The 25,866-nt window shown below is 34.2% G+C and overlaps 1 protein-coding gene across 2 annotated transcripts in view; it reads right to left on the bottom strand.

Annotated features, from left to right (window-relative positions):
• The window catches only part of LOC306876200 (mitogen-activated protein kinase kinase kinase 20-like), a 43,014-nt gene that overhangs the window by 13,947 nt on the left and 3,201 nt on the right, over positions 1-25,866 (bottom strand). The window contains exons 2-14 of one of the 2 annotated variants that reach the window (XM_079427199.1): positions 23,823-24,013; positions 22,164-22,251; positions 19,893-19,994; positions 18,814-18,879; positions 17,990-18,018; positions 17,731-17,868; positions 16,528-16,614; positions 16,364-16,438; positions 12,432-12,538; positions 10,560-10,695; positions 2,530-2,574; positions 2,415-2,442; positions 1,607-1,740 (exon numbers count right to left, since the gene is read on the bottom strand). In XM_079427199.1, the coding sequence (XP_079283325.1) occupies positions 1,607-1,740; positions 2,415-2,442; positions 2,530-2,574; positions 10,560-10,695; positions 12,432-12,538; positions 16,364-16,438; positions 16,528-16,614; positions 17,731-17,868; positions 17,990-18,018; positions 18,814-18,879; positions 19,893-19,994; positions 22,164-22,251; positions 23,823-23,981 (1,194 nt within the window). In that variant the 5' untranslated portion in view covers positions 23,982-24,013. Of the gene's footprint in view, positions 1-1,606; positions 1,741-2,414; positions 2,443-2,529; positions 2,575-5,223; positions 6,855-10,559; positions 10,696-12,431; positions 12,539-16,363; positions 16,439-16,527; positions 16,615-17,730; positions 17,869-17,989; positions 18,019-18,813; positions 18,880-19,892; positions 19,995-22,163; positions 22,252-23,822; positions 24,014-25,866 lie in introns of those variants that run through there. The other variant, XM_079427200.1, reaches the window with a different exon arrangement.

Consider the following 25,866-nt stretch of genomic DNA (forward strand, 5'->3'; position numbering starts at 1 on the left):
TCATGAGGGATTTATGCAGCGCACTGGCAATCAGCCAATGACCAGCTGTGTGTGAATGTAACGTAATTATTACCTGTTAATGGACTTTAAGCTGCAAAACAACAATTAATACCATTGTGTATCACTTATGAACATATAATTCGTGCTCTGGCATATGTCATATACATCTAGAGTAATTCATTCAACAAATCAGGCTCTCTGCGGAGCACGCAGACGAATGCCTTACACGATCAGACATACGATGTCAGTTTCCAGCGTATGCCAGTGGAGGAAAAATAATTTCTCAGATGTTGCTCTTTCAAAGCTTAGCAATATGACATAATGGAGTTTAATTTAAATACAAACGCTGTCATGGATATTTCTAGAATTCCTTGGTGGAAATAAAAAAATTCCAATAAGCAGATCAGTCAATTGTTTAAATACATTATCAAGCTCCGAAATGAATGTAGCATCTTCATTTGAGTTCATTTTGAGATCTTGACCTTTCTGAGCACAGTTTGAGCTTTGTTGAGAAACTAGACGAAATATATGTCAGATGTTTGGGTCTGGGTTTCTTAGGAGGACAATCTGATGCTGGAGACCTCAAAAGTCTCTGTGTTCTCTCCATTCAATCTCATTGCTGTCTAGCAGAAGTAAATGAGCTAATAAGATGTCATTAATGGTTTTGCTGTCCTGTGGATTAGCTGGCTCAACGATCTTACTCGTGAGAGCTATGAATGTATTTTGAAACGCTGTTGCACTGATGGATTTAACCATGCACTTTGAATCTGAGAAGCATGTGCCATTCAAAATACACATTTCTGGCATTTGGAAAATCTACAAACATGTAGAAACCTGCTAAGATTCTTTCCTATTAACTCGAACTTCAGAGTGTTCAAGAACTTCATGTTTTCAGTGACAATACAGTGGTGGCCAAAATTATTAGAACACTTGGCATATTTAAGAGGTTTAAGTTGTTTTTGTCAAATTGGCCATTACAATATCCATAAAACTAACTATTGCCAGAACTGCCTGTGACGGAAGGAATCTGCTGGAACATTAATGGAAAATTATGGACTGGCCCCTTCAAAGCCTGGACCTCAACACCATCAAGCAAATTTGGGGCGAGTTGGAAATTAACTGGACAGATCTATTGCCTAAAAAAGATCTAAAGTCTTTGGCTTGAGTTGCAGAAGGTATGGGATAACAAAAGTGTTGAAGTTCTCAGGAAATATACTGACACTATTCCAGAGAGATGTGCTGCTGTAATTCCTGCAAAAAGTGGACATACCAAATATTAAAGTTAAAAGTGGATAAAAACAGTTTGACTCTCTTCATATGATATTTGTTGTGCTCAGAGCAACCATCTGCATGTTTCATGAACATTATGAAATTAAATCATGTTTTGGAGACAAAAAAACCTGTCAGGTGGCCACCACTAATGTTCGAAATAATCATCAATGGCACAATAAATAACAAAAGTAACATAATTATTTAAAACTAATAACACAACCATTTAAAATATCATTCTTCAGTGTGCCAGTGCATTTAAATGTGTGCCAATAAGCTGTTTAGTGCACTAGCACCAGTGTTAGCACGATGTGTCCTGGAGGAAGCAGCCTGGTACCTTGAGATGTATGATGTGTCCTTTAGACATCACACCCAGATCTCTCATGTCCGTCTCGGACAGCAGCAGCAGTCTCTGTCCTGTGATGTGATTCTGCTTGAAGATTTCGGCATACTGCTGCAGCTCTCCATCACCTACACAGCACACACACACACACATGCTTATGTTTCTGTCATAGCAGGGACTCTTTCAGTTAACTGCATCAATTTTTATTGTTTTTATACTGACCTAATGATATTTTCTATCCTCTAACCCTTTACCGAAAAAGCTAACCATCAAAGAAATCATTCTGGATTTGTATTTGAATATAAACTACTGTTTGAATGTTTAGTGCCAGAAAGATTTTTTTTTATGTTTTGAAACGAGTCTCATGCTCACCAAGGCTGCATTTATCAAAAATACAGTAAAACAGTAATATTGTGAAATATTATTACTATTTAAAATAATTTTATATTTAAAAATATAATGTATTCCTGTGATACAAAGCTAAATTTTCAGAATCATTACTCCAGTCGTTACTGCATGATCCTTCAGAAATCATTCTGATATGTTAATTTGCTTCTCAAGAAACATTTCTTCTAATTACATTGAAAACAGGTTTCGCCAGGATTCTTTGATATGTAAAAAGTTAAAAAACAGCATTTATTTTGAATAGAAATCTTTTGTAACACTGTGAAAGTCTTTACTGTCACTTATGATCAATTTAATGTGCCCTTGTGGAATAAAAGTATTAATGTCTTTAAAAAAAGAATCTCACTGGCCCCAAATTTCAATTTTGTATAAATATAAATATGATAAAGAATCTCACCCTGAAAAATCTGCTCCATCCAGAAATGCTGTAAAGACAAACTATGTTACAAAAGAACAAAACTCTAAAAGTGAACTCTGATCAGATCATCTCTGTTGAGAAATATTCTACCCACCACATGTTCTTCTGTCCAGGAGTGGATGGCCAGGTTTGGGAGAAGCTGTCAAACACAGACAGAAGAACAGAAAGACTCACATGTGCACACAGCCTACTGTCATCACCAAAACATTCAGCCAGTGTTAATATTAGTACAGATAAGTGCAGATTTATCAGTATTATCAACAAGAACGATTGAAAACCCACACTCAATTCATCAATTTTTGATTCTGTCATAATACAGAATATGATGCTCAATTGTAATGCATTGTGTGATCTCATGAATAACTGTAACACGGTTATAATGCAATATAATACTTATCTATTCACTGTTACACCATTATAAAGCATAATGCTTTAAAACACGTGACAATCAAACCTTAAAATATTATAATTATATGCATTTTAACTTTGGTTACAAGTACTTATAAATAGATAAAATGCATTACAATGTACAATATCTTTATATTGCATTATACATAAAGGATTGAAGTAAAGTGTTACCAAAATGATGTTAACAACAACTGTTGTTAGATGCCGTGAGGATAGTATTTTTGACATGTTCTCAGCCTGTGTTTCCAACATTATTAGCAAATACTTTGTTTTTGAATTACATAAACTATTATTAAACGAATGTGAAATCGCATCCTATGTGTTTAAAGTAATGAATTATTCCATAAAATGTCAATTTCTCTAAATTATTCTCAAAATTATAAGAGCATAATCCATCAGATGGACAGACAGACAGTTGCACAATATATCTCAGTCAATATTAATCATTGTATCACACGTTAAAACCAGTCACAGTTCTTTCAGTGATTTCAGCACAAGACCTCTGCATCTTTAGACATCAGTACAGAAAGATATTAGTCTCACTTACATCATTGATATGAGAGAGATTTCTTAAAGGTATTTTTGCAGAGATAAAAATAAAAACAGCATATCTGACACACCAATGAACAATGAAGAGTGAAGGGAATAATATCAATATTGTTAATGGTGTCAGAACTAATGCTAAAGTTTTACCAAATATCAAAAGGATTTTTTATTTGGATTAGGGATGTCAATATGACCAGGTCATACAAAAATGCACTATGATGAGCTCAGTGAAAAAAACTAAACAAAACAAAATTAAGATGGCGGATACAACGACTGAAATGTGGCTTATAAATACATTTTAATAAGAACCAATACAAACAGGCACAAAAACAAATTCAGTCAGTATGAATAATTATAAGAACCCTCATGTATCATTATTTAGATGACAAAGAGTCAAACTAGTTTAAAGCTTTCACCTGCTCAACATTTCCATCATTGTACAACTTGTTTTTACCATCCCTTGTGAAAAAAAGGCCACACATTAACAAACTTTTACAAAGAGTACTTATTAAATAATATACTTCACAAGAATATACTTACGTGCAAACTGAATGTAATGTTTTTGGACATTGATAATTTCAATGAAATTAATATGTATTAATATTTAAATTGATATAAAATATAGTTAGTTGAACTTCTGAGTGATTTTGACCCACTTAAGTAGGACTTAAGTACATCTTTACATGTAATTTCATAATTCTGTTGTCATTGAAATATGGTTAAAGTAGTGCTGAATGTACTGGCAAGCATTTATGATAAACTAAATATAGTTTTATACAGTAATTTCTCTTGAAACTTGTATGTCATGTATTTAAATATATTTGCAGTTATACATTGTAATGACGAAGCTGTGTTTTAGTATATTTAAAATACATTAAATGTAATATCAAACAACATGCTACAGTTAAGCGCTTTACATGTCAACATCAAAATAAGTGCACTTATTAAAAATGTCATGAAGGTGCACTCTCATTAAATACGCTTAAGTGGCCTTTTATTTCATTATTAGTATTGTACTAAGCACAGTTTTTTAAAATACTTTAATAACTCTTCTTTTTCACAAGGGGTACCAATCTTTAACTGGATTCAGTGATAGATCGAGTGAACAGTGAAGAGGAAAGTCTGATTAGATGAACAGATGTAATGCATTTCAGTTCTGCTGGAAGAAATATTGAAATACTCTTTCTTGCTCATGTTTTTCATTCTCTCTCTCGCTCTCTTTCTTGATAGTGTGCGAGTTCCTCACAGTCTTCACACTGCTCAAATTGGCCAATCTTAATGTCAGTGAAATGTCAGTTGTTCGTAAGTGTGCGCTGTCCTCGCCACGTTGACATGCTGTTCTCTCTCGCTCTCCTCAGCATGTGGCTATACATCCACTTAATTTGCCATAAATAACATCCATAAGGACCCGGTGGGCGTCAAGCAGCCTCACCTAATACAGCCTTTATAGGAAATCAGGGAAAGTGACTGCTCTAACCTCCACAGCACATGACAGACCACTTACTTACACTTAAAACTATTCTAAAATACAGCATATTTCATCCAGCAAACAAATACTGTTCCCAATAGAACAGAAAGGATTTAAAAAGCACAAAAACACTCAATCTAAAAGAGTGCAGTTACCTAAAAACAAGCTTAAGTAAAACCAATTCATTTTGATAAGACCACGAGTTTTCACTACCAGTGTTTGCTTAAATGGTCAAATTAGTTTTGTAGACAAAAGTAAACTATGCCTTTCTTTACAAAACCTAAAATGTTCTTTTATATGATGGAATAAATTTGTTGAAATGGATACCGAATAGAAGAGAGTGAGCAATTGATCTGAATATTGTTTATAAGCATTTTTTTATTTAATTTGTTACATCAGTTTGTGTTTTGATGAATTCACTTATAGCAAAAGAAATTGCAAATGTGTCCAAAATGTTAAATGTTAGTGTATATTTTTACACTTAAGTATATTTAATTGTGCTAAAGTGGAACTATTGCAAGTAAACTTACACTTTCAATATCTTGCATTTACAGACTGATATTATTCAAAGATCATACAATCCTCATCAACAGTGAAATTAAAACACATTTTAGGCTTAATATTAAGAAATGTGCATTGTGCACATGAAGTAGTCCAAATAAAGTTGAATTATAATTTTTATATCAGTAAGTCTCGAGCGATATATCAGTAAATATGTTAATAGATTTTAACGATACTTAGTATTAAATATGAGTATTTTAAATATATTACTTTTTTTTACTAGGGCTACCATGTCACAACAATCCTGGAAAGAAAAGTGAGGATTTGGAGAGAAAAATAAGAGATTCTTAGTGCATTCCAGTTCATTATTCACAGTTTATATGGAAAACTACAGTGGTGGCCAAAATTGTTAGAACACTTGTCATATTTAAGAGGTTTCAGTTGTTTTTGTTGAATTGGTTGATATTAAAATATCCATAAAACTACCTATTGCTGGAACTACCTGCGACGGAAGGAATCTGCTGGAACATTGAAAATGATGGACTAGCCCCATCAAAGTCCGCACCTCAACCCCATCAAGCAAATTTGGGGCGAGTTAGAAAATAAACTGGACAGTACATTCAAAGGAAAGCCTTTGGCTTGAGTTTCAGAAGGTATGGGATAACAATAGTGTTGAAGTTCTCAGGAAATATACTGACACTATTCCAGAGAGATGTGCTGCTGTAATTGCTGTGAAAGGTGGATATACCAAATATTAAAGTTAAAAGTAGATAAAAACAGTGCGACTCACTTCATATAATATTTGTTGTGCTCAGAGCAACCATCTGCATGTTTCATGAACACTATGAAATGAAATCATGTTTTGGAGGCAAAAAATATATATCTTTTTTTTAGATCTGTCAGGTGTTCTAACAATTTTGGCCACCACTATAAATCAAGAGATCAGACCACAAATATGCAGTATATATTGTCTTTTTTCATATCGCTACAGAGGAATACAGAGGAAAAAATGAAAATAATCAGAGGGAAAAGATGCAGCGGAGTAAGAAGAACTCTTGCCACAGATATTGTTATATTACATCACATTAAAATACCAAGTGTTACTTTATTTTCCTGTCTGAAAATAGAACAAGAAAATGGAAAATGTACAGCTCATCCAGTCAAACCGACAGGAATATGTCTCCACACTGTAAGTGTCTCCCTAATTAACAGACACCCCAATACAGAATCTTGGGGTCCTAATCACTGTCATCAGATGAGTCAAACGCAGCTAAGCTCAAAGGCATGGTGATTTTGCGTCCCTGTCTAAGCGAGCAGGTCTTGGAGGAGTTGAGATTGGCCTGTAGGTCCAGGGGAGCTGATGGAAACTCCAGAGGAAACATCTGATCAAACTCCCTCATGATGGCCTGCAGCTCTCCATCTGAACTCAAGTCCTCCTCCACACTCGAGTCAAAAAACAACTCTGAGCTTAACGCTGCCGCCAGAGGAAATAAGAACTAAGAAATAAGAGAGGACGAGGACAGATGGAAACAGACAGAGAATATGAAAATGAAAAAAAAGTAAAAAGGACAAACACAGAAAAAGAAAAAAATAAAGCGAAGGAAATCAGTAACATAAACAAGATTTGAACGTGATTCAGAAGGCAGTGATGAGTGTAAAGCATACAGCCAATCAAAAGATTGTGCTCTAAATACTCAAAAATAAACCAAAGCTAATAATGTTTCTGCTGGCATGTGTGTTTATATGTACAGCGTTCCTGTAGCTCAAACAGTAAAGCACAGCAATTGCATGTCAAGCTTCTGGAATGGATAATCTTTCAAAATGTATACCTTCAATGCAATATAAGTCACTTGGTATAAAAGCATCTGCCAAATGCATAGATATAAAGGATCTGCTGTGGCTGAAGTCTGGTTTAGTTGTGCAGTGAAACACTGCATCCCATGATGCTCAGCTAAGCTGCAGGTTACATACGTGAGTGGCTTGTTTTAATGTTTATTAAGGTTAGACTTCTTAAAGGAACAGTTCTCTCAAAATGTCATGATTTACTCAATAATAAAAACACAATTTGTATGTACATCTTTTTTCTTGTGAAAAAGAAGCGTGCTTAATTGTTTTGAATTAGTGTAATTAACATTAGTGTAAACTTAAAAGTCTATTTAGAAAAAAACTGTACTTGCAATCAAAATGAAATAAAACAGAGACTTAAGTGTACTTAAAGTGAGTTCGCTATGTTTCTTAACACACTTAAGTACACTTTTAAATTCACTTTGTAATAATGTCAAATTAAGTTTTACGGACCCACTTTATACTAGGTGGCCTTAATGTACTTACATTTAAATTAACCATTTGATACAATGCACTTATTGTGTACATACATGTTCTTACATTGTACTTCTATTTAAAAACATACATATATGTAATTACATCTGTAATTAATTTCTGTAATTACATTTATAATTGCACTGTTGACCCATCCCTTACACCTTAACCCACCCTTAATCCTACCCACACCACCAAACATGTCCCTAACCTTACCCGTATCCCACCTCAATAACAGCAAAAGTGTTTTGCAATACAATATGAACACAATAAGTACATTGTACTTATTGTTTGATGTAAGTACATAGTAGTTAAGGCCACCTAAAGTAAAGTGGGACCAGTTTTACTTTAAAGTACATTTTAAATCATGTTTTAATAATCTTTTGTCATATTTTACTATAAAGAGGTACACTTATCTTTATGAGTTGACTATTATGCTAAATCAAAGTATGGGATTATAATTTTAACTGTAGTGTTATTCATTATTACAAATAAAGTAAATATATTTTAAATACTTAATTGCATTTTAAGTACTGAATCGCAACTTCATCATTACTTATGTCTGTGTTAGAGCCCAGCACGGGCCTCAAATTTAGGCCCTAGCCCGGCCCTGGCCCGAGATGCTCAGGCCCTAGCCCGGCCCACGTCCGACAGCTTATCAGAATTACTGGCCCGAGTCCGACCCCAACCCCTCTTTTTTTTCCCCCCTTCTCCTAAAAGAGTTTATACTACTCTTTCGGCTATTAAAATAGTTCAGTTTAGTGTGTAATGGCAAAATGATTATATTTTGTTTTGTGTTTTTTATTAAGTTAATTTAGAAAAACATTTGGAGCATTTTTGTTCTATAAGTTTTTGTTTTTTAAAGTAACGACCAAGCGGTCAGCTGCATGAGCTGATCATAGCCTATGTTTGATAAATTTAGACTTCTCATATCATCACGACTTGCCTAAAATAAAATCTATAGCTATACTAAAACAGTTCAAATATAACAATGTTTAAACGTTAAACCTGCGCTATAATAATAATGTGCGCTAGCCTATATATATCTAAGTTTGTGCGGAGAGTGGAAGCTAAAGCACGCTCTGCAGGACATGCTTTGGATTTTTTTCAGTGGAAACAAATTAAAATAGCCTACGCCATCATTTATTTTTTTGATAAAGGTAAGAGTAATACATAATTTGGACCTCTAAAGTGTCTACTTGTATTTGTGTGCACTCGCAATACCAACAAAAGGTAGTTCTTTTATAAAACAAAGAAAACAAACATGATGCGCTTTCTGCCGTCTTGAACAGGAAAGCTGAGCGAATACATGCCTCACAGACATGATAAATATATCTATAGAAAGCTTTAAACTATTACTTAACGAAATGAAAAAATCGAAAACAAAAACTCTTTTATTATAATCTTAATCATAATCAATAAAGAAGCATTTCTCTCTAAAGGCACGTCTAATGAGGAGACGGTGAGTCAGGATCAGCAACTTCATCCTTGCGACACAGACTCAGAAAACAGTAGTTTATTAGTAAATAATTCAAATATCTCCTTACTATTTCCCGCAGACACATTCATGGTTATGTTTGCTGGGGTTTTGCAGCAAGCTTTAGCCTACTGCGTGCATTTGAACGCAGAACTAGTCAGCTGCTCTGAAGTCACTTGCACTCGCTGCTGCTGCGGGACTCTAAACACCATCGAGCTGCTCTCAGTCACGGCACGGTCTTGTGTTGTTTCCACCAGCGTGCCAATTTTTTTTTTATCACTAATCAATAGATGTCTACAATATAAAATAAGGAGAAACTCAAAACAGGCCCGATGCCCGGCCCGCCTCTGAACTATGACGTGGAAATTGGCCCGAAGCCCGGCCCTAGAGGCGTAAAAAAGTCGGGGTCCGTCGGGTCCGGCCCGAAATGCAGGGCTCAGTCTGTGGACAAATATATTTAAATACATGACATACAAGTTTCAATAGAAATGACATTTAAGTATATTTTAGTTTACCATAAATGCTTGTCAGTGCGTTCAGCAGTACGTTAACCATATTTTAAAGACAATAGAACTAATTATGAAATTCAGCGATTTGTTAAGCTATTTTTTATCAAGTTTAAAAATAATAATTTTGGTTAGTCTTTATTTTAAGGTGTTTTTGTTTCAGTGTAATTACACATTTAGGTACTGAGTAATATTAATTAACTACATGTGCTTACTATATGGTTAGGGTTAGGATGAGGGTTTGGTTTAGGGTTATTGCATGTAATTATGCATAATTTAATGTTATTATAATAGTAAGTACAAGTAACGTGCTACAAGGACACCTTAAAATAAAGTGTCACCATATTTTTTTCATTTTCTCGCAATTAACATGCAATTAAACATTCAGTTTGCACTTAAGTACTTTTCGGTAACACTTTTTTTTACTGTGTCCTTGTTACATATGTTACATGTACTTAATTAATATTACTCATTACTTAAATGTATAATTACACTGTAACAAGGACACCTTAAAATAAAGTGTAACCGTATTTTCTTTTAAATCGTATTATTTCAGTAATAAGCACTCGTTTAAATAAATGCTAAAGTGTACTTCTTTTTCACAAGTATATGGGTTTTTTCAGGTTTTTTTGTTCTTTTTGGAGATTTACAGTCCCTTGTCAGCTGCTTTCATAGTATGGAAAAGAGCATGACTATTTTATAAGATATATACAAGAGTGTGACTATTCTTCAAAACATCTCCTTTTATGGTCTATTAAAGAAATAAAAGGTCTGGGAAAACATGCGAGTAAAGCATGACAGAAGTGATTCAGATTGACTCTCGAGTAAACAATTACTTTATGTTAGAGCGATGAGTCAAGTCCTCCGTGACCTGCAGTAAGAGACAGACAGAGACTCACCGGTGTGTTGGACTGATCGATGAGCTTTCTCTCCCACATCTTTAACCGTCTCTCTCTTTCTTTCAGCTCTTGTTCTTTGGAGCTCAGATCTCTCTCCAGCCGCTTCAGACGCTCTAGAGTCGCCTCAATCTCACACCTGCTCACACAAAACCCATCATATTCATCAACATCACTCCCTCCATAAACATATCAATAAGTGATTAGCTTGTTTGCCAATGAGAACATACCTAAATATTTTTTGCATAAGTGGCATTAATTGATATGGAGATGTAAATAATTATAAATAATTAATTGCATCCAAAATAATAGTTTGTACATAATATATGTGTGTTCTGAATATATTTATATGTACGCACACACACATATGTATATATTTAAGAAATATTCATACACACACATATTTATATTTATACATGATTAATATTATATATAAATATATATGACATATATTTTTTAAATATATACATACATGTGCGTGTTTATTTATCCATATAAAAATACACAAAACACTTATTATGTAAACACAAACTATTATTATGGATGCGATTAATTGATTTGACAGCACTAAAATAAATAGATATAACATTAGGTGATTTTTTACATTTATTTTAATATTATTTATTGCTTTCGAGTACATTGACAATTTTACAATATAATATTCCACTGGCGTTTAGGGCAAAAATATCAGAAAAATAAAGCACTTACTGTTGCTTATCATTACTTTAAATAATAAATTATTTTGTAACATCTTAACATTACTTATTGCTTTCTGTTTTACCAACACTTTTTACCAACATTTAACTGGACTTTGGGGCCAGAACAACTAAAAATAAAAACGTATTCAAAGACAAAACATTTGAATATATTACAACAACTGGCAAAAAACTTAAAATAAAATAATGCTCTAATAATGCTCAGAAAATAATGGGTCTAATAATGCTCATAACCTGTATACAAATGTCCCATTTCAGACACACATGGTGTCTGTACTGTTACTCACAAGTCTTTTTTATTAAAATATGTTTCCACGTGCTCTAACATATAGCTATATGATGTTTTGAAGAAATTGTTATTTTTGTATGCTGATTTCACTACAAAGCTCTGAAATGTCATGGAAGAATAATGTCTGAATATTAACTTTATTCTCTAGACAGCATAAATACTCCTAAAGGAAAGACATTTTCTCAGCTGGTCGGCAACATTTAGTGCAGAATCATCCAGCAGCATTTCTTTAATTATAGGTGAGTACAGTCAAGCCTGAGTCATTGTTCTTTTGTAATATCGTATTTCACCAGCAGAGGGAGCTGCACATTCTCTCCAGACTACAGTTATTTATAAAAGAACAGGAACTGGAACTCAATTGCCCAAATTCCTTCCATTAGGACCGCTCCTCCCGTTTAACCCCACCCCCTTCTTGCTCCACTCCAACTCCAAAACTCCCTGTGTGATTGACTTCCTTGTCTGTTTCTTTTCTGACAAATGCTGTTGAAATTTCACATTCACATGTCCTCGGTTCCCCTTTTTGACCCATCACATCTCTTTCTTCTTTCACTGTTTTTGTCGCTCTGTCTGTTTCTCTGTTTAGCTGTAGGGAGGGACAGGAACCTCTTGTCCCTGTATTCTGGCCCGTGTCCAGTCTTAATATAGCATCAAACACCCAGACCTTTCTAGATCACCAGTACACAAAATGTGTGAAGGGACATGCATGGTAGTTTGAAATTAAATTGAAATGAACAGTACTATATTACATTATACTATATTATTATTATTTTATATATATATATAATATATATGCAAAAAAAAAAATACATGGCATGGCAGGCATATGATACTGATATTGTGCAGCATGTAATCACTGGTGAGTTACTGTACCTCCACTCTGCTTTATTGTGCAGGAAAGTGTTGCACTCCTCAGGTAAGTGACTGTCGTTCCACATGGACTCCAGCGTGGACAGGATGTGTTTGAATAGCGGCCTGTCCTACAACACAATCACAACAGCGTCATTAAAACTTCAGCACTTCCAACAGAGCATTTCTGACAAGCTGAACTCTTCTAAAACACTATAAACATTTATAAACTGATAACTGGCTCAAAAATGAAATCTTTCCTGGTCAATAAAACCATACTCGAATTTGATCAATGAACAAAGAAGTAGACTTTAACATATTTTTAAAAAGAGTTCTTCTTAAGGAAATAATATTCATTGCAATTAAGTTAAAATGTATTATAATTTTCTATTAAACACAATTTGCTGAACTTTAGAGTGATATAATGGCCGATCTGTGTAGGACTAAAGTACATCTTTATGTGTAATTTCATAATTACTTCTATTGTCTTTCAAATATGGTTAAAGTACTACTGAATGCTCTGACAAGCATTTGTAATCAACTAAAATATGCTTTAACGTCATTTCTGTTAAAACTTGTATGCCATATATTTAAATATATTTGTAATTACACATTTGTAATGATGAAAACAGATTAAATGTAATATTGAATAACTAATTACATTTAAAACTATAATCAAGGGCTTTAAAAGTGCTTTATTTATTTAGTCATTTAGCAGACGCTTTTATCCAAAGCGAAAGACATCATTAAAAATCATTCAAACAATGGTTTAAAATGTACTTTAAAGCAAAACTTTTACTTAGACATTATTACAAAGTTAATTGGCAAAATATACAAAAGTGCACTTAGGTGTAAAAGTATTCATAAAAGTATCTATCTTTAACACTTAAGTGGTCTTTTCTTTCATTAATATTATAATATCTGAAAGTACATTACAAAGTGCACTTTCAATTCAATTCATTGCAATTCTTTTCCACAAGGGCTTGTAAGGTTGAAGCGGTTCATACAGTCAGTAGGCCGTGACACATTAACAGCTTTTTCAATTAAGTATTCGTAAGCTGTCATAAACTTAATGAACGGTAGAAACGTCCATATGATACTGTTTCTAAACAGCTGTGTGTAGCTGGGTGTTATGATACTGTTCTCTGGCACAGCCGCGCTCTGTGAGTGACAGGCAGACGTCAGCGCCAGCAAACGTGAATTTATGAAGCTCACTGTTCAGAGGAGATGTGTGACCTGACAGACTAAAACTGAGAGGAAAAAACAAGCCCTGGAATGAACTTTGATTGGATGAATTAAAAATGTCAGGATAAGAGACAGTCATATATTAATAAAGACAGAGGCTATTAATGTCCTGACCAAACAGCATGTCTTATCTTTTATTCATGCATTAATGCATTTCACTTTCACCCAGAGTAAATACCAGTTTACTTAAGCACTGCATAATTATTGTATTAGTATACTGCAACATATTGCTAATGCTTTGTAATGTATGTAATTATCGTAGGTTTATTGTACGTTTGCATAAATGTATTTGCTAAATATTATCTCATAAGATAAACAGGCTATAAAAAGAGCTGATTCCCTTATCTCTTCAGGTGTCGTTCAAATCCTGAATGACTTTCTTTCTTCTGTGGAACATTCAGAATATTTTGAACCAATATTTGGTTGGTAATCAGTTTTGGTAAGCACCGACTTCTACTGTATGAACAAAAGATTTCTTAAAAAATCTTTAATGTTACACAGAAGAAATTAATTACAGGTTTAATTACAAAATTACAAAAAAAATTCATACAGGTTTGAAACACCAAAAGGGTGCATCAAATTAAAATTTGTGTTAAAAAATGGCCAAAAAATTCATTAATTAATACAAATTGTTTCAAGGGAAGTGTTTGGGTTTGATTTAGTCCAGTGTTGCCAACTTTTATTAAGTGATTTTTAGGGATGCAACGATACCATTTTTTTCAGAACCGATCCGAACCGATCCTGAAAATTCTGAGTATCTGCCGATACCGATCCAATCCGATACCAGCACCGTTTTTTTAAATCGATGTAGAATCTATACTTCAGTGTGTCTGTGTGTGTTACTCTTTTGTGTGTTAAACACAATCTACTACATATAGATAACATCATTTTAATGAAAAAATATATAATCATAATCTATGACAAAAATACTATAAACTTGGTTTATAATATAGCAAAAGATACTCTAGAAAAATCATGGGTGCACAATAGTTTTATAAAACCTAGTGAAACATTTTTATTTATAAATAAAAGTGAATAAGTGTAGGACTGAATCTGGTGAAATTATACACATTGCTCTTTGAATTGTTGTAAAATACATTCATGAAAAAACAAGCAAAAACATTTATATATAAATATATAGGCTACTTTAAAATTAAAAGACATTTCTTTTAAATCTATTGCACAGTAATGAAGGCAGCAACATATGATAGATAGGACAGAACAAGAAAGACTGTTAATAATCTTTCATTGCGCAAAAGTATTATAATATGTAAGGCTCCAATATAGAGCAGCAGAAAGTGCTTATGCGCATCCCGTGCGCAGAATGATGCGCTTGAAGCGACACGGAGTCACAGCGCGCAGCCCTCTGAGTCCACATAGAAACGTTGAAAGTACAAAGGGAAGAGATATTGATGCGTAGTGTATTAAATCTGTGCGTAACTTTATTAAGCCTTTTCTTTTAACAGTTTTAAACCTCAGTAACTGTGCGCTCTTGAAGAGAGTTTGACTGTACGCGACACACAGTTTGATCGCTGAATGGAGGATGTCAGACTGCCGCGGCGGAGAGAAGAGTTTACCTGAACTTGAATTTAAAGACTTAAATATTCATCTGTACCTCAGATTAAACTATGGAACAGCTTCAGAACACTTGAAATATAGTGCACGAAAACTTTATGGTGCTTTATAATGTTTTTGTGCCTTTCGTGGGGCTCAACAATAACACAGAATAGTATACGCACAATATCGGATTTGGATCGGTCTCGTCTGACCGATACCCGATCCGCAAAAAATGAACGTATCGGAGCCGATACCGATCCTGAGTATCGGATCGATGCATCCCTAGTGATTTTTCAGATCAGTTTTGCGATTCTTTTTCAATCTGTTTCTCATGAGAGCACCAGGAGATTTGGTTTGATGCTCACACTGCACATAGTGTGACCTATTAAATATACCTAGAAAAAATTAAGTAATTAAAAATAGTAATAATAGTATTATTGCACTTTTATTTATTTTTTTATATAAAAATAAAACAAAATAATAAAGTGTTATAATGCTATTATATTTTAAAATAAAAAGTGTGTATTAAATAAAATTACAACTATTGTATAGTACACTTAAAAAATACAATGCCAATACATCAGCAAGCTTTTATTTTGGCAGGTTGCCGGCAAGTAAGCTTGTTTTATCATTTTTAGCGCTGCCAGGAGTCAGTGAATTAATGAAATGTCACATTTTTGCATTTGAAATGGCAGCATATAGCCTAGATTTATGCTTTCAGTTTGAAAATAAGTTTTACAGTATTGCAGTTAGCAAATCTAAAACAGTTTGATTGTGCATTATTTTTGTTTACTTATTACTTAATTACACAGAACATTTTTTATTTTGGTCATGCATGTGCACCTATGCACTGTTTATGTGCACCCCTGTAAATGAAAACAGATTTATTGGGAATTTGGCTGTATTAAAATACAGTACATCAGCACACAGAGGAGAAGAGAAGCAAACAAATGAAAAAGATTGACACTAGGCAGAATGTAAACAACTGTATATAATTAGCGTATGACATCATTGTATTAACATTTAGCAACTTTCTGAGCAGAATTTAGCTGCTTCTATTGACTACATTAGTAACAGTGGTTTAGTCTGTGGTCATAATCTATGCCATGGCCTAAATTACACATTAAGGTAAACATGTGTATTTGTTGTCTTACTTTCGGTTCTGTCACCCAACAGCTTCTCATCAGACAGGCGAAACTGGCTGGGCAGCTACTGGGAATCGTCAACCTCTGCAAAACACACATGAAACGTCATAAACCACAGTCAAAACTTCTGCATACACTAAATCAGTCACACGGCTGATAGAAACTCCCTTTACCTCGTTCTTCTCCACCACCAGCCAGGCCACCTGCAGCCCCTCCAGACCTTTGAAGGGTATTTCACGAGTCAACATCTCCCACAGGACCTGAAAGAAACCCACATATTATTCACAGCTATATGATAAAGAGAGCTATCTGTGGAAAAGCATACCAGACAGCATAGCACTGCATCAACCAACTGACACAGTGCATCCATACACTCAAAAGATTATACTTTGGACCTAAAAATCTGCCAGATTTATTAGTTTTTCTCAAATTATATTGAAGGTTTGGCTCAAACCTTACATTTTGATTTAATATATTAATAAAAAATATTTATTTCCCTAAAACCAAAAAACATTTATGCAAAGTAAAGGCCTTTCCACACTGAGCGCCGATGAATGGTGCTTTCAAACCGGGCGCAAAACGTTTGTTCGCCTTCTGCTAATTCACGCTTGCACGCTAGGTGGCGCAGACCAACAATGTATTTTTCCTGAGATATGTATCTTGTATATGGACGACCTTTTGGGTAACAACAGTTGCTCTGGCCACGTGATGTAATGCTCAAATCTTATTGGATGGCACGTGTTTTCGCCTTGCGAAACTGAAAAGATTCGTCAGACTGGTTCGAAAAAAAAACATTAGCATTTTCCGTGCGTGACTGTTCGTGGACTATGTGGAAGCATCCATAGGAATCTGTTGTTTTATTCCAGCACGTCATTGCATCTGATATTCGTTTCACTTTTTCGCGCTCAGTGTGGAAAGGCCTTAAGAAGACTATTTATAGTAAAGACCATATACTCAATCAATATACTACATTTTCTACAGCCGTAAGCCAAAATATGGGTCAATACAATATTTTTTTATTTTTACAACGTTTATAACCAAAACAAAGGCTAAATTAGCTATAATATGTAAAACTAAAAACATGCTAATTAATTGTTAATTTAGATCACTTACTAAGTAAAGACAGTATTTTTTATATGCATCACATTTTATGTCATGGACTATCAAATAATAATAATAATAATACAAATTTGAAAAGATATGTAGTATGTGTTCTGCACATCAACAGTCTGGTGTCAAGTGAAAATACTATTTAAACTATTTACTACTATTTTAAAAAGTTTTGCCTGAGTTTTGACTTAAATCAATAAATGACACAGTTGTTTCAGTTTTTTCAGTGCAGCCAGAAGCACTGTCGATGATATTCACACACTCACCACTCCATACGAGTATGTGTCACAGGTCTCAGACACTGGAAGGCTCTGGATGACTTCGGGGGCCATCCAGGGAAACGTGCCCACCAGAGACATGTGGGTGGTGTGAGAAAGAAACTTAGACGCCCCGAAGTCACAGATCTGAGGACATGGAGAATCCAATTAATCAGCAGATTTTGCAATAAGGGTTGATTTTTCAAGTTTAACTAACAAAATACAGACAGCCTGAATCTTTATGTATGAACAGATAGTCATCATGTACCTTGAGTACTGAATCTGCTGTCAACACAACTGGAATGAAAACACATGTTGATCAGAGAAAGGTCAGAGAAAATACACATACAGCCTTTAGTGTTGTTGAGAGTGTTACTTTGGAAATGTAATAATTTACAGATTACAAGTTACCCTATTCAAAATGTAATAAACTGTGTAACTATTTCAATTCATTAAAGAAATGTAACTAATTACATTTGATTTGCTTACTTTTCTAAATTTCTAATGAATTTTTTCAACTGCTAATTATTTTGAAACATTTAATGCAGGCAGGGTTAACTTTACAGTAGTACTACTCAACACTGATTACTGTCAGACTTTCAAAATCCTTCAACACTTGAATTAAGACTATAATCATTTACTTTTAAAGACTTTAGCACCTCTTTTTACATTGAGATCTCTGAGGTTAAATACAGATTAAAATCATAAAAAGAAATAGTTTAATAGCTATGATACTGTTTTTGAAATCAAATCTTCAAAACAGGAAACACATCTAACAATACTTCAGAAAAAAACAGTTAATCTTAAAAAATGAAGCATACACTTCAACCCAAATAGGAAATAAATCAGTTATCGAATAAGCATGTGTCCTAAACGCCTGACACATTGGTGTCTCATATTTTCGAGCAGTCAATGCAATTTGGGAAAGAAATCAATTAAATCTGTATAAGTGTGAAATATTCAGATATAACCCCTTTGTAATTGTTAACTTTTCATAAGTAACTGTAATTACACATTTTTTCTCCGTAACTGTAACTGATTAGATTTATTTTTAATATTTTAGATTTATCCCTAACACTGAATGTTACAAACCATTACGGGACTTGAGGTCTCTGTGAATCACTGTAAACGGGGCCTCGGCGTGCAGATAATGCATGCCTATGAGAGAAAACACACAAATTGAGAAAGAGCAGAGTTTGATTTTGTAATAGTAATTATTAAAACAACAACATCTGCAGCTACCCATGTCTCTCAGTGTATATACAGTAGTGCACTTACAATGGAGGCCACATTTAAACGCAGAAATGTGATGCTTTTATTTTTGTTAGTGTGCTTAAGACCGTTTCCAAACTTGTGGTTAAACATTACGCTTTCAATTCTTGTCTTGTGTCATTTGCACCATGTAAACAGTGATTTATGAATCCAGACTGAAAGCAAACGGGTCCATTTCTAGCAGATTTGACAGATTAGATATAACTTGGCACAGACAAGATTGGTAACTGATTGTATCACACCAGCATTATATTACCATGTGTAATGTTAACCCAAACGCAGCAACATATTTCACGCGAGTATGTGAAGGCAAATGTCAGAGCGCAGTTCAAATTCTCAGTGTTTCTTCAAGAGGCACAAACATGAATGTAAACAGTTTGTTTCCTCTTACAGGTCAAGTCCGGTCAGAGAAACAGCTGGAAGTTAAAGTTAGTTAAACTGTAATAATGTTTACAGCCCTACTGGCCTTCACTAGTTTAAGCTGGTCAAAGTGGTTGTCCAGGTGGTTTGCCAGTCTAAGCAGCACCAAAATCCCACTAAAATCTCCCCAGGATGGGAGACCTGGTCTCCACTAAGTATGAACCGCACACTTCTAATGTGCTTATATGTTCTTGTCCTTATTAGGAACGTGCAAGGCTTGCCAACTAGTCAGCTAAAAAAATCTGAATCGTTTTGTGTAGGCTATGTCAAACTAGCATATAGCAATTAAGCTTGTTTTATAGGCTTGCTATAATCGACTAGTCTATTACAAAATTTCCGCTTAAACATTAGTGATTTGTTGTGGCGAACATCCCTAGTCCTTAGCATTATATTTTCTGCTAGGCTTCCACTGTAAGTGTGTTTTGCTGTGCATTCACTCTCTCTTTTTTGATTTACGTGTGTGAGTGTGTATGTAACACCTTTAGCGATGTCCATTGCCCAGGCCATAATCTGCTTCATACTGATGTCTTCACTCTCAGCGCTGGACAGATAGTCAAACAGAGATCCACAACTGGCATACTCTACCATAACACAAACACATATACAGAATGTAAATTAAAATGCAAACAAACTCTATAAAAACTAGTAAATCTTGTATTGGGAAGTAGTTTTACATATCACTGCTGTGGGGCATCGTGTACTACTAGTATTAGTTGTCATTAAGTACTGTGCCATAGTCCTTGTGTTTAACACAATATCCTGTTCTGAGCTCAATGACATCATCTAAAATAATCAGGAAAATTCTAACGCCACATAACATTACATGCAATCAGTTATATATTCAAACACCAACAAACACTCACATCTACGGCACACACGACAGAAGGAAACAACTGTAATGTAACATTTGCATGGCATAGTATGTGGCATCAGGCAACAGATCATAGGTTAAAACATTAAATATTAAAATAATTTCCACTGTTTGCTATAAAACAAACATATCAGAGCTCTCTAAACTATGGACTTTGACCCCATTTCAAGACCCACCTAATTTTAGTTATTTCCCCATAAATTCAACATTACTGACAACAGAGGAGGGGCATAACTATCTCCTCCTGCAACGAACTGATGTGTAGCTCTCTCAGTAATAAATATTTTCAATAATTTTGGTAAAAAATATTATTTTTATAATTGAAAAAAAAAAAAAAGTGTTTATTTAAATATATTTTAAATTTAAATTTAACCCTGTGATACAAAAGCTGAATTTTTAGTAGTATTTACTCCAGTCTTCAGTGTCACATGGTCCTTCAGAAAGAATTTTAATCTAATGATTGACTTGTATATTATCAATGTTGTTATTATTATGAAAATTTGTGTGCGATAAATGTCACTTTTGGTCAATTAAATATATATATATATATGTGTGTGTGTGTGTGTGTGTGTGTATACGTATATATATACACACACACAATATATATGTTTGCATACACATAGTGTTCCCAAAAGAATGCAAACTACTCAAATACAGACGCATATCGCTAACATATGACTGCAGTCTGCATCTGTTAATATTCATGAACACTGTATGTTTAGCTTTGCTCTAGGTCACTGTGAGTACACACCATATAATGGTCAGATTATTAGGTTCAAACAGAGATACACACAGAGAGAGGGGAAATTAATAACCTCACTGACAAGGCTGAGCTGGCCATAAACAGCACCTTGCCCTGCTTTTATTACATTTACTTTTCATAAAGAGAGACTCAATGGTCTCTCAGTACTGCAGACCAAAGACTCTTTACACAGCACTTTATGATCGTTTACAATCACTGCAGAGTCACACTCACTCAGCACAGCAGCACCAGACCATGACAAGCACGGTTTTAAACTCACAGAGATTTGAGTTTGACATGCACATGAGAGTCATGAAGAAACAGCATTACGTGTGTACGTTACGACAGTCACTCATTCTTGATATATGGGACAAAAGTTGTGGGATTTCATCATTCTAATTTATTTAAAACTAAACAATTTCAATATGTTCAGCACTAATTATTTGTATATATGGTTGAAACATGTTGACACAAATAAGAAAATAGTTTGTGTGTTGTGTGGATTAATAAATGCTTCAGAAGTAACTTATGTTAACAATTTATTTTAACCTAATGTTAACAAATGGAACTTTATTATAAACTGTGACCATTTCATCGTGTGATTTTAAAAACTGGAGACCAGTAAATCATCCCCGACATGCTGAAGAAAAATAAACTGAGGATATTTGTTTATTACAGTTTTTTTGCTTATTATAATCCAAATGCAAACAGTACCAATCTGAGATAAACTGAGAAAATTGCATTTCCTGAAGGAAGTACCAGTGCTTTCAAGTCAGCAAACACAAAAATAAATCATTATACAGAAACAGATATTGATATGATGTAATATAGATGGATAAAGAGAGCAGTAAATAAAGAAAATGTAAATAAACAGAAAAGAAATGCAAATTAAGAAAAGAAAAAAGTAAATAAAGAGAAAAGAATGCTTTTTATTAAAAATAAAAAAAAATCTTCAGACTGAAATTATCTATGAAACAAAGTCCGTATGGAGTCTGCATGTTAATCATTCTAGCTGAATTAATTGCAGAAGATTGTGGATAATAATAAAAAAGCACGTTTGCGGAATATCACTACAGCCCTGCCTTCCAAACACTAATAAATGCCGCGTTTCAGAGTGATGAGTCATGTTTGACTAACCTGTAACAATTCCATAGTTGGGCGCTTCCAGAATGGCTCCATAAAACTGGATAATGTTTCGATGACTGAGAACACTTAAAATCTCTGCCTGGAAATACAGCCAACACAAAGAATACAGCAACATCAAAAAGAGATAATATTCATGTTAAATATTCAATATATCTGTATACCTTCCTAATTTAATACAGCAATGTTTCATTACAATTAATGACATTGTTAGCATAACAATTTAACCCTATAAAGCCTACTGTGTCGTTTTTGATACACACATTTCTAAGGTCTCTAAATTATCAACAGGATCAAAACTTTGACGATAAACCTGTTGTACGCAATTTACAACATGTCATCTGTCGTCTGATTGATTGATAGTTTATACTTTTGTATAAAACTTTTGCTTAAACTTATGTTTAGTAAAATTGTAAAACTGTTAGGTTGTGCTTCACATGTCTTTTTGCTGTCAAATCTTTATTGATATTTCTAAAGTAAATGTAAAAGTAACATTAATACTGTTAGTAATGAACAACTAGTGGACTGAAGCAACTTGTGCTTACTTCATGATCCAAACATCATTTCTCAGAAAAATCATTTTTGAAATGTAAGTATATGATACAGCAGGCTTTTGAGTAATGTTTGTTTGTTCATCTCTAATCATCATTGAATTGCATTATATGCTAAAAACTACAGAGCTTTGATCATAAAATTGTGATCTTCTTATATATCTTCCTATCATCTTCTTAAGACATATTACTGGAAAATGTAGAGTAACCTGATGTATCAAATATGACCACATAAGATTTGAACAACTTTAACAAACATTTTTGGAAGAGCTCTACTAATATGAAGCGCATCATATGAATTTTAAGCTTTATTTGATTACTGGCGATACTTTTGTGTGATTTGTATTGCTGTCAAATGATTAATCATGATAATAAAAGTTTTTGTTTACATAATATATTTGTGTGTACTGTGAATATTTATAATGTATATATAAATACACACACATACAGTATATATTTTGAAAATATTTACATGTATTTACATATATCAATTTATATTCATATAATTAATATTATCTATATAAATAATATATTAATACATAAACATTTTTAAATATATACGTGTATTTACATATACATAATAAACATACTACACGGTACACACACATATATTATGTGAAACAAAAACTTTTATTTTTGATGTGATTAAACGCGATTAATCGCTCGAAAGGAGTAGTGATTTTACTAACTATTTAGGCAGTTAGTTCCTCCATCAAATTAATTTTTAATGTAGTTTTTTCCCGACCAAATGGTACAATCCCAAACGCTACCAAAGCCATTACGCTCTAAAATCATACGCGAAGAACAAAGACAACAATGAATCTAGCACTTAAAAGTAAATAGACTTCACCCCAAAGACAAACACTGCATTCAGCTGAAACTAATATGACTTAATTACGTGACAATTTTCTCTTAAAGACATAGTCTATGAATTTCAGTTCACAAAAGCCGCTGTGAGAGTGTGCGTTTCTCTGCGTAGAGCAGGGGGAGGCGTAATCGCGCTGCTCGGACTGGAGTCGACACACAGAGAGGCAATTAAAATGATTATCACACTGACAATTAAAGCATGTGTATGAAAAGCTCGGGCGACTCTCACTCCCACCTCTTTTTCAATCTTCAGAAGCTTTTTCACCGCCACCTCTTTGTCCTGCGAGAGCCAGCGGGCGCGATACACGCTCCCAAAACTCCCGCCGCCGCAGTTCTCAAAGAAGAGGATGTCATCAAATTTGATTTGCACAAAGGAGGCGCCCAGAGATGCCATGGCATAATGGCACTTAGAAACACACTTCTCTCCTGAAGAACCAAGAAAAGAGGACAGGATGAGAAGAGAGCGAGGGACGAGGCTCCTCAGAGGACAGATGTTGTGATTTGATCTGCCACGGAGAGAACTGCTCACTTCTACTCCAGTGAACACACACACACACACACACACACACACTTACTCTAACAAGTTTTGCTCAAGTGTCACAGGCTGGTGTGAAGGTGACGTTTGGCACTATGTGTTTATGTGTTTTTGCAACAGTTTGCATGCCTGTTCTGCTGGATAACTTTAACACAGTGACATATTTAAAGATATAGTTCACCCAAAAATTAATATTTACTCATCCTCAGGCTAGGGGTGGGCGATATGGGAAAAATATCATATCACGATTTTTTATAGAAATATCACGATTCACGATTTTTATCACGATTCTTTGTTAGTTTTACTATTTTGGTTTTACAAGTTGTCTGAGCATTACAGCCAAACTAGAAAGACAAAGATGCATGGCAGATATTTAGATGACCTATAGATGCCAAAGTGGGTGAAGATAAAAAATCTGTCATTATTTTATTTTTCTTATTAAAAAATAAGAACAAAGATACATATTACAAATACACATAATATACAAATAAAACAAACAGTGCTTTATTTCCAGGTGCAATAGGTGTATTTAGCAGAGCATTCAATGAAATTGAATGAACAAATATAAAAATAAAACACTAGATAGACTGATTCCTAAAGCAACTGTATTAAAGTTTTTCAGTCAAGAATAGTGAGTGATTTTTCTCTTTGTGTTTTGTTGTTTTGTTAACGTTAAATGAATAGTTCCCCCACAAATTAATATTCTGTCATCTGTCTGTCAATTCTGTCATAATGTTGTATTTTTATATCATCATTTACTCAAAAGTTGTTTTAAACCGGAATGAGTTTCTTTCTTGTGCTGAACATTTATAAATGCTATTTTGAAGAAGGTGGAAAACCAAACAGTTGCTGGTCCTCAGTGACTTCCATAGGATTTTTCTTTCCTACTATCAAAGTCAATGTGGACCAGCAACTGTTTGGTTTTCCACTGAGTAAATAATGACAGAAATTAAATTTTAGGGTGAACTATCCCTTTAATGACAGTCGACAGCATGTTTAGTGTCCTGTCCCTTTAAGAGCTGCACGCATCTAATATACAGGCACGCATCCGTTTCTCTCTTAACTATTTACTTTCAGTTTAGAGATAACCAACTGAGTCTGTATGTAAACCTTGTGTGTTTTGACAGTATTAGCGCAAAATATAACTTAGTTGAGTAATCAGGCGCTGTTAGACAGGCCTTTTAGTGCGCGTGCTTCAGGTGTATGCGCTCAGAACAAGCGCACGTCAGACCAGCGCGCGAATTAAACATTTAACCAGCAAGGCTTGTATGCAAATAATGTACTTTTGCGATCGCGAATAAGTGCAGTGTCCTGTCTGAGTAACTCTACTGCTGTATGTGGTGTTGTACAGTATATAGAGACGGAGACCAGAACTGTATTTGACATAATGTGTGCTGTAGCACGATACTACGATATTTCTTAAAAAGCAGATCGTGGAGACATTTTTATCGTCCACGATCAAAAATCGTCATATCGCACACCCCTACCTCAGGCCATCCAAGATGTAGATGAGTTTGCATCTTCTTCTGATTTGTAGAAATGTAACATTACATCACTTGCTCAGCAATGGATCCTCTTCAGTGAATGGGTGCCGTCAGAATGAGAGTCCAAACAGCTGATAAAAACATCACAATAATCCACAAGTAATCCACTCCAGCCCATCAGTTAACATCATGTGAAGTGAAAAGCCGCATGTTTATAAGAAACTAATTCATCATTAAGATGTTTTTTTTTTTTTTACTTT

This window comes from Barbus barbus, assembly GCF_936440315.1.
Source record: "Barbus barbus genome assembly, chromosome: 10".
Classification (NCBI taxonomy): Eukaryota; Metazoa; Chordata; class Actinopteri; order Cypriniformes; family Cyprinidae; genus Barbus; species Barbus barbus.